Here is a 13,263-nt window from a genome sequence, read left to right as displayed (position 1 = left end):
CAATGAGGACCTTGCTTTCCAACAGCTCCACATTCTGGTACCAAAGCATCCCACTCTGTGTCAGGGTTTGTGGCTGAGGTCCAATACAAACCTGCATCTTGTTGTCAGGCAAAGCAGTTAAGCTCCCTAAAAACAGGAAAGGGAAAAAAAGAAAGAGTGAGACAATCTTCAAAACCAAACCAAAACAAAACCCCAAAGCCATTTTCAGGAAGCCTCCTCCATTAACCCATCCAATGCTGAGATTCCCTTCCCCTGTGGCTGCTGGTCAGAAATAGACTCAAAGGACACAGACTCGCGCACTCGCGCGCGTCCCCCCGGCAGGGCCCCGCCCCGTCGGGACGTGCACGCGGGTGGCGCGCGCAGGCGGAGCCCGCCCTCTGCCGCGGCGGTGCCGCTGTGACGATGGTGGCCAGCGGGCGGGCGCGGAAGCTGGCGCGGCGGTACCGGGTGGCAGTAGCCACGGCCCTTGCAATACTCCTGCTCCAGGGACTCGTCCTCTGGACCTCCGCCGGCCTCGACGAGGAGGGTCCGGTCGAGGTAGTGCTGTGGGGCAGGCCAGAGAGGGGCCCGGGGCCTGCCGGCGGGGGCAAAATGGATGGGGACAGTTCCGAGAGAGTTGACGGACGTAGGCGGGATGATAGAGGAGATGTGGGGTTTTGGGGAAGCATGGAGGGGTTGGGAGGGGACCCAGGGAAGGTGAAGGGCTGAGAGCAATGTGGGAGGCAGGAGAAGTGGTACGGGGCTCGAGGTGGGCAGAGGGCCTGTGGGGGGTTCATAGGAGAGTGGTGCGTGCTGGGAGGAGACTCCTGCGGGGGAGGGGACCCTTGGATCGGGGACTTTGGGGGAGCAGTGCCCAAAGAGCTGGCATGTCCTCGTTGTTCTGGAATTGGGAGGGGACGTGAAGGGGGTCTGTGGTCATCCCTCCCGGGGTGTCTGTGGGGCTGGAAAGGCCCTTATCCAGAATGGGGTCTTCTGAGTTGGGGGGGTTCCAGTAGGGCTCATAACTGGAGGGGAGTGGCGTCTGGAGGGGGGGGGCAGTGGCCTGTGAGGGGGCTCCAGGTGCAGCAGCGTGGGGTCACAGCACCTGAGAAGCAGACTTTTGTGGCCCAAGGTATGAGCCAAAGAGCGGTGGGGGGGTTTGACAGAGGTCAAGCTTCTCTGTATTTTGGGGGATGTTGTGGGAAGCTGGAGTCAGTGACACTGAAGCCAGAGAATATGAAAACATAAGGTAGTTCAGAGAGCTGTAGAGAGCATGTGCAGCAGCTCAGAAAGTTTGTGGCAGATAACGTGTAGGTCTGGGGTATCCCAGTGAAGTGTGAGGGTACAAGGACCCTTTGCAGTCATCCGTTGTCTTTATCCCAAAACAGTGTGGGGAAACTCAGGCACAGGCTGGTGAAGATGTTTGCTCAAGGTCAGATATGGAACAGGTATCAAGGAGAGCTTTGGCCTCTGTAGCATGTTGCTGCCACTTCCAAATGTCTGTGTGGCACCACAGCCCCTGATTTTGAGCAAGAGCCTTGCGCTCCTAGGGCTGTAGAGGTTCTCCATAGGCTGCCAACAAGGCCCAAGTGATGAAGCAACATTTGGCAGGGATGCTGTGCAGCAAGAGCTCTGAGTTTTGTGGAGTCAGGCATGGGTTTAGCATGGTAGCTGTGGCAGAACAGAGTAGATGGCTGTGAGGTGAGAGGTGGGGATCTCTTGAGGGACAAAAGCTTTTCCTCTCCATCCTAGGGTGCTTCCCTGGTGTGGAGAGTGACACTCTGGTCAGCAGAACTTTTCACAGAACTAGAAAGAATTCCCTGATAGTACCTTGCAGCTGGGATGGTCTCTAAGGCAACCACTTGCTCAGCAGACTAATTCCCAGCCTCAGGTCTCCTCTCGGGCCATTGGAAACAGCCATGAGCAGCCTTTCATGCTGCTGTACATCACCACCAAAATACAGCCAGGGAATAAATGTATCAAGGAGAGAGGACATGGATTTGCCTATTATCCAGAGGCACTGGGAGTGTGAGAGCAGACTGATCTGGCTGATCTGGTGTGCTTGGCTGCCCCTTCTTCTTGATCAAATCACTTCACCAGTCCCAGCTTCCCCTTCCCTGTGTGCTATCCTGCACTGCTTGTCTACTGTACTCTGCTCCTGCCCTGCATAGCCTCCCAGGTTGGTTCATTTTGCCTGGTTTCTCCATGTTTCTTCCTAAAACTGAGCTCACAGGTTTGCCTGTGCATTCCCTCATCTGGAGAGGGCATGGTTCACCACAGGCTGCCCTGACTTCAGGACTTGGGGATGAGCAAGAGCCATCCTGAACTTTACAGGCAGTCCAAACCCATTAGTAAGCTGGATAAAGTCCAATTAACACTTATTTCTTCTAAAATGGCAACATTCTTGGTTTCTGTGCCCTCCTGCAACTTCTGATTTTTTCCAGACCTGAAGGATACACCATTTCCCTGATGCATTTCTGGTAAAGCTGGAGGAATCCTCCTGGGACAGCCTTACCTTGCAAGTTTGGAAGGATTTGGGCAACCTTAGAATCTCAGAGTAAACATCTTCTTCCCCCTAATGGACACAGCTCTAACCTGTTTCATCCCCACCCTGAATGGGTTGTGACTTGCTGCAGAGAGAGAAAGGCAGACTTGAGTCCTGCAAATGCTGTGGAGCCTCTGGAGTCAGGCAAGCTTGCCTGCCCCTCCAGCATCTTTGGCTGGCGCATTCGCAGCTGCCCGTGCTGCCAAAGTGTCTCCAAAAGGGCTGTTCTGGTCTCTGCCAGTGGCAGCACCCTTTTCTGTCCTGCTCAGTTCCTCAAAGCCTGCTGGTTTCCTTCTGATCCCTTTATGGGGGCTGGAAGAGCTTCCCCTTCTTGGCAGGCTCCATCCTTGTGGGGAGCTGAACAGAGACTGAGGATCCTCGCCCTTCACCAGAGCGAGTTGCAAACCCTTCGTGCTCTAGCAGCACCAACTGCTCGCTTGCCTGTAACTGACTTCAGCCACATCAGACCTACCAGCCCAAACCTCCTTGAGAAGGCTGTCCCACTTGAGACATGTCACTTGTCTTTCTGAGCCCAATTTCAGGCTCCTGCAGGCTCCCCAAGGAGATGCATTATGGCATGCAAACCAGCAGAAGCTGAATCAGTCTCCATCTACCCAGGTCCACATGGAGTTTTCTACCTCCAGAAAGCCAGATTATCTTGCTCCACTAGAATCAAACACCACAATCCCTGTCCAGGCTGATCAGTGGGAGAGGAAAATCCTGCCAGTGTCTAGCCATTCACTCACAGCATCCCTGTTGCCAACAGCACAAGCCTGTCTGCACAAGGAACCAAAGTGATCCTGCCTCTGTTGTGGTGACACTGTCAGCTACTGAATGAGTGTAGGAGCTTCCTGGATCACTAGCACCACACTGGATCTGGCAACAGGAAAATGCAAAGTGCCTTTGTGGATTTTTAGAACCCAGTCATGTTTCTTCCCCCACTTTGCCTCCTGCCTCCCTCCTTCCAGGCAGGAGGTGACACCTCTCTGGAGCCTATCTGTTGGTGTATTCCGTGTGTTTTGGCTGCCAGAGAAGCTTCCTGTGTAGCATCTTTCAGCTTTGCTGTTTTCCCTTGGTTTTTATTTTTCCCTGCAAAGGCTTATTTTTAGGAGCTGTCTTCTGAAGTTTAAGGCTCTGCCATTGCAACTGGCAATCAAGCATCCAAATTCCTCTGGTGACCTTGGAAAATGTTGGCAGTACTTTTTCCTGATGAGCACTTGTATGTGGCAGGCACCAGTCAGTCAGCTTAAGGGGGAGTCCTGCTTCTCGTGATGGAAAGCTTGAAGATGTTGGCACAGTCAGACCTGTGCTGGGAGTGGGCTGCAGGTAGATACCAGTCCCACAGCTCTGTGATACTCTAGGGTCAGTGGTGTCATATCAGGGGACCCAGGATGGGAGAAATAACTTCTGGCTGGTGCCTGGAGTCATCTACATGTGTTGGCAGGAGGGAGAAGTTGCAAAAGTCCTGCGTATGAGTCTTAAATACATCAGAGTAACATGGCTAGAGCTGTTCCCAGCCAGGCTAGGGTGAAGGATCACTGCTGTGGTGCAGCAATTTGAAGCTATTGAGTTGATTAACTGGCAGCTCTGGAAAGGCGGGTGGTGCTTCTGATGACTGCCCTGCTGGAGAAGGCAGCCATGTGTGCTCCTGCTTCTTGTAGGGGACAAGCAGGACTGTAACTGAGGGTGGGCATGGCACGAAGGCTGTCCTCTGAGCCAGGGGAGTGGAGGCTTTGAGTGGGGATGGTGAATCTCTTCCTACAGGAATGGGGATAAGCCCATAGAAAAGATTCACTCCCTACTCCTGTCGTGCTTGGCAGAGAAAACACACTTATAATTCTTGAGCAGATGGTCCTGTGTGGTGACAAATGAATGCTCCACTGCCTGTCTTGGGCTGCCTGTGACACCTGTCTGAGCGGAAAGGGCTCAGCTGATCCTTGCTGATGCTAGCCTCTTGGAAGTTAAAAGGGTTGGCTTGGTCCCTTCCTTGCTAGCCACGGTTTTCCGGCTGTGCCACCCTAACATGGGTAGTCAAGGGACACTGGAGCAGGCAGGTCTTGCCAGATGCTTTCTACCCATTGCATGGTGTGATTTCTCCTGGCCTTGATCTTCCCAGCAGTGACATTCATGAGAGGACTTGTGCAGGGGGCTGATTTGGTGCTGGTGTTCTTGTGAAGCATCTGCCCATCTTTGGAAGATAACCACTGCCTAGGAATAGTCCCTGATGTGCTTCATGTGGTATCCAGCACAGCAGCTGTGCAGACAGCATTTTGAATGCATTATGAGAGAGCCCTGGGAGGCCTGATTGGAGCAGGCAGGTGCTGTTGGTCAGGAGTGTGCTGGGGACATACAGCCTTGGCCCTGTGTGCATGACTCGCTGATAAAATTATTTCCTATGAACATGGCCCTTGCAGGCATCCAAACTTCCCAACCCTTCTCTCCCCAAAGCTGACTCATTTCTGTTCATTGGCTAGCCTGGCAGAGGTAACAAAGCACAATTAACCTCTCCCTTCATATGGCCACTGGGCTCTGCAGGACAGTTTTCTAGAGAAACTGGCAATGGCGGCGTGTGCGCCAGCCCAGCATGGGAGACTGGGGCCCAGGGAAGGGTTCACAGGCAGGACCTTGTTCAATACTTCTCCAGTGGTGGTGTACTCCAGAAAGTACAGCTGCAGCCACCTGGGACCCTGCTTGGACTTGCAGCATGGACATGGCATCCACTTGACTCCTGTTAAAATAACCACCTTCAGCCAGAGCAGCCCTTTGCTCATCCCCACTGCCTGAAATGCCCCTGCTGGTGCTGGACTCCTGAGAGTGGCTGGTGCAAGCAACTGCTCTGGCAGAGGCCAAGACCAAAAAGTCTTTGTCTGCCTAAGGTGCCACAGTAGTGGAGTCTGCAAATCAAGGTTTCCCTTGCTGACATCTAGGCAGCTGTCCCTGTGAGGAGACGTAATACCATGCAGAGAGGCGCTGTGGAGCGTTAAGTCTGGGGGTTTAGGTGGCAGAGGGGTGGTGTAATGTCCTTTGCTGCACAGTGACTGCTTTCAGAGTGAGGACTTCGACAGCCGCTCACTCGTGTCACAGCATCAAGCTCTGGGAACAGGGATGCCCCAGGAAGTGTGTTGGCAGAGCTAAGGGAAGGCAGGCCCAAGCTAATGCTGTCTGTCCTCTTTTCTGCATCCGCTTGCAAATGGAACAGGAACAACAGAAAAAAAACAGGTTGCCTGAGAGCAGCGACAGCTCCAAGGACTTGGACAGCTCTGCCGGGCGCCGAGGCAGCACCAGCCGGAAGCATGGGCGTTGGCGGGGCCGGCCGGACAGCCCTGGGGCGCTGGTGTCCAAGGTGATGAGAGCTGTCACAGCAAGACACAAGCCGGGGTGGAGGCTGCCAGCTGTGCTGGACTCCTCCAGTCACAGGAACCTGTCAGAGCTGCACAGGGAGGCCCAGCTGGCCATCTTCCAGCAGGGTGACACAGGCAGCGTGGAGGGGGCTCCTCAGCCCACCGAGAACAGTTTTACCCCAAAATGTGAAATCACAGGGAAAGATGCCCTCTCAGCACTGGCTCGGGCCAGCAGCAAGCAGTGCCAACAGGAGATCGCCAACGTGGTGTGTCAGCACCGGGCAGGCAATCTCATGCCGCGGTCTGTGCCTCGCCACTGCCAGCTCTTGGGTGAGTCCTACTGGGAGGCTTCCAGGCATTCTGGCCGTCAGAAATATTCCAGCCAGGTGTGAGGGACACCTTCCTTATGTCACCAACTTGTCCCCAACCTGGTAAAAGCGGCATCAATCTGTTATGGACTCTGAGATTACCACTGCCACTGTAATCCAATCAAAACTACGAGCCTCCTGGAGGAGTGCCTGCAGAGGTGGAACCCAGGCCCAGCTGTTTTGATGGGCCAGAGAAAGACCCCCCCACGTTTTTACAAAGGCAATCCTGTCAATTTAACACAAGGGGCTGCATGTGCCACCATGCACTGGCACTGCAGCGTGATGGGGTTTGCTTGAGGCTGAGCTCTTCCCTGCTGTCCTCTGCCTTGCTCAGGTCTCCCTGGTTTATCAGGAGCTCAGGGTGGTGGATGTTAATATTGGGCCTGGCTGACAGCACTCTCCCTCCCTGTGCAGGCAAGGTCAGCCCTGTCATCCAGTGGGATGAGAGCCAGTTGCAGCAGGTGCCACCTAGCAAGCCTGTGCGCATTGCCTACATGCTGGTTGTGCACGGCAGGGCCATTCGCCAGCTGAAACGGCTCATCAAGGCTGTATACCACCAGCAACACTTCTTCTACATCCACGTTGACAAGGTGTGCGGTGGGGGCACTAACAGGCTCAGTCACTGGGACGGAGTGCAGAGCTGGGGTGTGGGTGGGTGGAGGAGGTTGCTGGGCAGGGTTTGTCCTTGCTGTTGATGGAGCTGCGACTCTCCCAGCCCAGTTTCTGCAACCTAGCAAAGCAGCTCTGTCCCCCTGCCCAGAGCAGTCTTGTCTTGCTGCTTCACTATCTGTGGAAGCTGTTGTAAGGGGAGATGTTCAGACAGCAAGGAGGGCATGCACCCCCCGGGAAGGTGAGCTCTCTGTTGAGCGTGAGGTATGTTCCCTGGCAGCGCTCCAACTACCTTCATCAAGAGGCAGTGGAGCTGGCCCAACATTACCCTAACATTCGTGTAACACCCTGGCGCATGGTGACCATCTGGGGAGGTGCCAGTCTGCTGAAGATGTACCTGCGTAGCATGAAGGACCTGCTGGAACTGGCTGAGTGGCCCTGGGACTTCTTCATCAACCTGAGTGCCACTGACTATCCCACGAGGTGAGGAACCTTGCTGGGGCAGTGGAGGATGATGGAGACGTTCATGCTGCGTGAGGCTGCAGCAGCTTCAGGAGGGGCAGGGAGGAGCTGAATGAAGATAGGGTTGGAGATTGCACCCAAGTGCTGGCAGTGATGCTTCAGGGCCAGCCTGGTCCCATCTTTGGAGAGGAGCCCAGACAGTACCATGGAAGCTGTTTTTTCTTTTTCCAGCAGTCTGGGTGTTGCAGAGGAATGCACATGTGAGACAGTGGGCAGCAGAGATGCCTTGCCTGTGTCCTCAGCAACAGGTCATGGGTTTGATCAGCACCCACTGAGCAGCTTTAGGCTCCTTGTGTCTGATGGCACTTGCCATGTGAATGTTTACTGGGCTGATTTAATGTTTTGTAATTTGCACCTCAGGACCAACGAGGAGCTAGTGATGTTCCTATCCAAACACCGAGATAAGAACTTCCTGAAGTCTCACGGGCGAGACAATGCCAGGTAATCCCAGACAAAGCTGAGCCAGTAGAACAGAAAAACGAGATTTCAGAAAAGAACTGAAACAGCAGAGGCAGAGGGAATGTTCTAAATTTAGCTGCATCCAGCAAAATGAGTGACATTTCTAACCCTTCATCCTTGTCCTGATGCCCAGGTTTATCAAGAAGCAGGGCCTGGACCGCCTGTTCCACGAGTGTGACTCCCACATGTGGCGACTGGGCGAGCGCCACATCCCTGAGGGCATTGTGGTGGATGGTGGCTCCGATTGGTTCTCGCTGACGCGAAGCTTCGTGGAGTATGTGGTCTACACTGATGACCAACTGGTGTCCCAACTGCGCCAGTTCTACACCTACACACTCCTGCCAGCTGAGGTGGGTGCTGGCTGCAGGGTTCAGGCCAAATTTTCTTCCTACTGTACTTAACATCTCTGTCCCACTTTGTCCCCTCCCTGAGTAGCTGTGAAGGGTGTTGCTGGTTCTGCTTAGAGAGCTTTGTGCCTCTCCTTTGTCCAGAGAGGCATGTATGAAAGAGGGCAAGGAGGAGCAGACATGCCAAGGGTCATGTTTATATCCAGCCCTCCTTTAGGTCCAGACACCCCTCTGGGCCAGATAAGGACCAGTGTGGGCACACAACCTAGTCCCTTACATATTGCCCTGTGCTGGGAACCAGGATAGGTTTCTGTTCAGAAGCTATGAAGGTCTCCATTAATCCCCCTGTTCTCCATCCCCACCAAGCATTCTGTCTCTTCTCTGCTGTGCACAGTCCTTTTTCCACACGGTCCTGGAGAACAGTCATGCCTGTGACACTCTGGTTGATAACAACCTCCGCGTGACCAACTGGAACCGGAAGCTGGGCTGTAAGTGCCAATATAAACACATAGTCGACTGGTGTGGGTGCTCCCCAAATGACTTCAAACCCCAGGACTTCCTCCGGCTACAGGTGAAAAACATCCTCCTTTATCCTGCTCTCTCCCTTCCTGCCTGTTTCTCTCCAGGCTGCCCTGTAGGTGCACCCCTGGGTGCTGTGCCAGCTGTTGTGCATGCCCCTCGAGTCTCACCCCAGCCCCACACGGACACGAGCAGGAGTGGTTCCCCAGCTGCCTTGGGGCTCAGCACAGATGTGGCTGTAAACATGGGCAGAGGGATTACATTGTCTGTCCTTCCCAGTAGCCAGGATTTTGCTTGCAATGTTGCTCCTCTTCCCACACTTTCTCTCCTATTCTTTCCCTGCAAATACCTTTTCAGTAAAATCACTTTGGAGCATTCTTCGCTTTTGGCAAGACAAAATGACCTGTTGTGACAAACTGTGCTCTCAGTGTATAGGGATGTAGACTGAAGAAGGAAGGTTTGGGGGAGATTCACCCAACCCAGAAAAGAGAAGTTAGCAGGAGTTTTTAGCAGTCTTGGACTTGCATAGTGCAGGGCTCTGATCCTGCAAGCTGTGCTACATGGCTAGGGCTCTCCAGCAGCTCTCTATATATATAGAGTGGGGGCCCATCTGAACAGGGATTGCAGCAAAGGAACTAGATCACACATGGCAGCTTCTGAGCACAGATAGGGGGAGGCAGTGGAAGAGATGGGAACCCATCTGCATTACCAGTAGGTGTACTGTGTGCTCCCACTGATCCTGTCATAGAGGATTCCATGTAAAGGCTGGCTGCGCCTTGCTGATGCTTAGTCTGTGCCCTTAAAGGGGCAGGATGGGTCCCAGCATGTTTCTTCCAGGTCTGGCTCCTTCCCAGCTGTCCTGCTCATGTGGGAGGGCACACTGGGTGCAGCCAACACTGTTAGACATCCCTGTGCTCTTGCAGCAACTCTCCAGACCCACCTTCTTTGCCCGCAAATTTGAGTCGACAGTGAATCAGGAGGTGCTGGAGATCCTGGACACACACCTCTATGGCAACTACCCCCCCAACACACCAGCCTTGAAGGCATACTGGGAGAATGTCTACGACCGTGTTGATGGGCTCAGTGGCCTCAGTGATGTCACCCTCACCTTTTACACAGCCTTCTCCAGGCTGGGGCTCCACAAAGCTGCAGCCACACCAGCAGTGAAGGTCGACAAGCTCTGCAGGTGGGATATTTGTTGTGGGCTGAAGCCAGGCTCTGAGTGGCAGCCTGCATCTCATACTGAGAGGATGCTCAGATGTGCAACCTGTCTGTCTCTCTCTCCAGATTTGAGCCCCAGGGCTTCCCATCCAGGGTGCACTTATATTTCTATGACGACCATTTCCAGGGTTACCTGGTGATGCAAGAAGTGCAGAATTCCGCAACTGGGCGGACAGAGTTACTAGAGGTGTGGATGATGCCCCAAGGAGCTCTCAAACTGGCAGGTCATGGAGGGCAGGCAAACCGCTTACAAAACCTTGAGGTAAACAGGGCAAGTGTCTCTCACAATGCCTACTTTCCTCCTACACTGTGCTGCCCTTCCTTCTCTTCCCAACCTGCATGCTCTGGGGACAGAGATACGGTACTGCTGTTGTGCCTGAGAACAAACCTTTGTCCAGGAGTTTGACTTCTGTGTGTAATGTGGAGCTGATTAGCGGGGCAGAAGGCCTGAAGGGGATTTTTTAGGGGGGAAGCTGAGGCTCTGGTGCCCTGCATCTTCAGAAGGCATCATACAGCTGGGTTAGTGCTGGCATATTGAAGGCAGGCAGGAGAGCTGTGGAGGGTGAGGTGTGCATCACTCTGGGCTCCAAAGTTTATGCTTTCCCTGGTTCAAGGAAATTAAATACAAAACCTGAGCTGACATTGTGTCCCTGTCCAGTCTCTCACTGCTTGTGCCTTCCATCCCTCCAGGTGGGAACACAGTGGGACCCCAAGGAAAGACTCTTCCGCAATTTTGGAGGTTTGATGGGGCCTTTTGACGAGCCAGTGGCCATGCAGAAGTGGTCACGAGGCCCCAACCTGACAGCCACCGTTGTGTGGATTGACCCCACCTACATCATTGCTGCCTCCTATGACATCACAGTAGATGCTGAGGCAGAGTTCACCCAGTACAAGCCCCCCCTCAATCATCCCCTGCGCCCTGGCATCTGGACCATCCGCCTCCTCCAGTTTTGGGAGCCTCTGGGCGAGAACCAGTTCCTGGTGGTGCCCCAGACTTTCAACCACAAGCAGCCTCTCAGGAAAGGTGAGGTGCTCTGGAATCTGTGGCTGGGTTGGAGGCTTTCCCTGTGGGCAGCCAACATACTTTCCCTTGGGGATGACCAGAAGCTATCCTTAGCTGCTGGTGTCCCCTTCCAATGTGTGTCCTAAAACCACTGGACAGCTTTGTGGGTTGGTTAGGTCATTCTGCAACAGCACCCTTCTCCTTAACTGGAGAAGAACTGGGATTGCAAAGGGACAGAGTGCTAAGCCCCACTGTGAGAGTGGCGGTGGCACTGGCAGCCTGCTGGTACATTGTTGCACTGTTGATCCCCTCTCTCTTCTCTCCCTGTGATGCCCAGATGACAGCAACTGGCTGCATGGTGGTCCCCCTGGCAACGAGTACATGGAGCAGAGTTTCCAGGGCCTGGGGGGGATCCTCAACCTACCACGCTCTGAAGAAGCAGAGGAGGATGCTGTGCAAAAAGCTCAGCTGACGGGCAAGGAGCTGGAGGACTGGGTAGACAATGCCATCAGCACCTTCTGGTCCGTGGCAGACGTCTGCATAGGCAGCCCCTCTGCTTGCACCTCCCTGCAGACCTGCAGCAAAACTTCCTGGAGCTCCCTCTCCCCAGATCCCAAGTCAGAACTGGGGCCTGTCAAGCCTGATGGGCGGCTGAGGTAGCAGAGGCAGCCAGTGGGGCAGCAGTAGCCTTGGGAGCAAGGAATATCGTCTGTCTCCATCATGAGGGTGTCTCTGGACTACATCACTCCATGACCTTTGCAGCATAGTCACCCAAGGAAGAGAGAACAGGAATCTAGGCTGGGTAAAACTTCCCATGGGGTATTTGGTCAGAGGGAGAGACGTGAGGTTAGTTTTGCCCCTCTCCCCCAAAAATGGGCATTTACTGGCCAGGCAGAGCATGTTGGGGCGTCTGGGACTGTGGAAGCATGGAAGGAGCTGTGTCTTTGTTACTCCAGGCCCTGGAGCCTTTAGAAGGAGTGATGGGGGAGGCAGCTAAGGCTGGTGGATGAATGGGATCTGGAGCAACTCGGCATCATGCTGAGCCCTGGGCTGGATCTCTGAAGGATTAGGCCCTCTCTTGCTGGTGGACCCCTGAGATGGTTGGCAGGGGGCGCTACGGATAGGCAGAATCTGCTGTGTGCACAGAGCTGCTACTGGCCCAGGACCTGCATCTCCTCCCTTCTACCCCAGCCCTTCAGTTTGTATTTTTATAAATACATATAGAAATATATATGATGCAAAGTGCAATAGAGACAAGGCCCCGCACTGGCTGGGAAGTCCTTGTGTCTCCATCTCCCCTCAGACTGTAACATACTTTGTTCTCTGAGTGTCCTGGCACTTCAGGGCAGGGTGCTGGGCCGTTTACAATTTTTTAGTTAGTGTTATTACTGTTTTGTTCTTTCTCCATTTCCTGTTGGGAGCTGCTGGGAAGCTGTACCCTCCTGCCTTCAGGCAGGGTTGGTTGTGGGATGCTCCCTGCCCCGTGAGGCAGCTGCCCAACTGTGCCAAATGTTTGGAGCTGCCCATGTGTGTTGTTCAACAGTGAGTGGAGGAGCACGTGTACACCTGCTTCTGTCTCCACCTTAACAAAGGATGCTCCAGTCCCCTGACAAAGTGCCGTCAGAGGGCTGGTGCCCTGCTACAGATGAGACAGCAGTTTGCAATGCTCAGTTGGATGCCCTGTGCCATGGCCCCTTGACACAACCTTTTCTCCCACATCGGCAGAAGCTCCTGGGGTCTGCTGTGCTTTACTGGCCAAGAAGCAAAGAGGCAAGACAGAGGTCTGGCTCCATCTGCTCCTTGCTTGTTTCTGCTTCCCCCCCAGCTCCAGAGGGAAGAAGCACCATCTTGTCTAGGAAAAGGATGCAGCAGAACTTCCCCCTTCCTCACCATCCTCCAACACTGCATTGAGACATCTGGATTTGGTTTTCACACTGGGAAAATGCTTCAGATCTCGCCTGCAGCCTGGGAAAGGGGGATTGCCCCTGCACAGGGCTGGAGCAGGGGAACTGCTGGAGATGAGCTGGATCCTGTCAAGGGAGGAGCTGGTAGCTGGGAGCCTTGGCCAATTGGGGCTTTGGTATCTCCAAAGCTATGTGCCATCCTTCATCTTCCTCTAAAGCCCTGGGCTTCCCCAAGGACATTGGTGCTGCAGGGGATGTGTTATGAATAGGGGATGGAGATCTTGATGTGTGAGGGCACATACCTGCTGGCACCTCAGCCCATCCCTCCTGCATGCACTCCCTCAGGGACTGCGTTCTGGGGCTATGGAGGAATGCAGGGTGAGAGGGGCTATGCAGGGTCTGGTTCCACTGTAGGGGACAATGCCAAAAACTATCAGAAGCATTAC

At 54.1% G+C, this 13,263-nt stretch overlaps 1 protein-coding gene across 1 annotated transcript; it reads left to right on the top strand.

The window, feature by feature from the left end:
• The first annotated feature begins 402 nt into the window (after nucleotides 1-402).
• Nucleotides 403-11,573, top strand: XYLT2 (xylosyltransferase 2). The gene is made up of 11 exons (XM_054393870.1): nucleotides 403-540; nucleotides 5,724-6,195; nucleotides 6,648-6,823; nucleotides 7,123-7,325; nucleotides 7,725-7,805; nucleotides 7,957-8,173; nucleotides 8,565-8,741; nucleotides 9,613-9,875; nucleotides 9,977-10,172; nucleotides 10,601-10,934; nucleotides 11,251-11,573. The coding sequence occupies exons 1-11, from the start codon at nucleotides 403-405 to the stop codon at nucleotides 11,571-11,573; spliced, it is 2,580 nt and encodes an 859-aa protein (XP_054249845.1).
• The last annotated feature ends 1,690 nt before the right edge of the window (nucleotides 11,574-13,263 follow it).

Source organism: Indicator indicator, chromosome 29, assembly GCF_027791375.1.
Source record: "Indicator indicator isolate 239-I01 chromosome 29, UM_Iind_1.1, whole genome shotgun sequence".
In the NCBI taxonomy this organism is placed as follows: Eukaryota; Metazoa; Chordata; class Aves; order Piciformes; family Indicatoridae; genus Indicator; species Indicator indicator.
The sequence above is the reverse complement of the archived record's forward strand: the minus strand, read 5'-3'. Positions and strand labels throughout refer to the sequence as shown.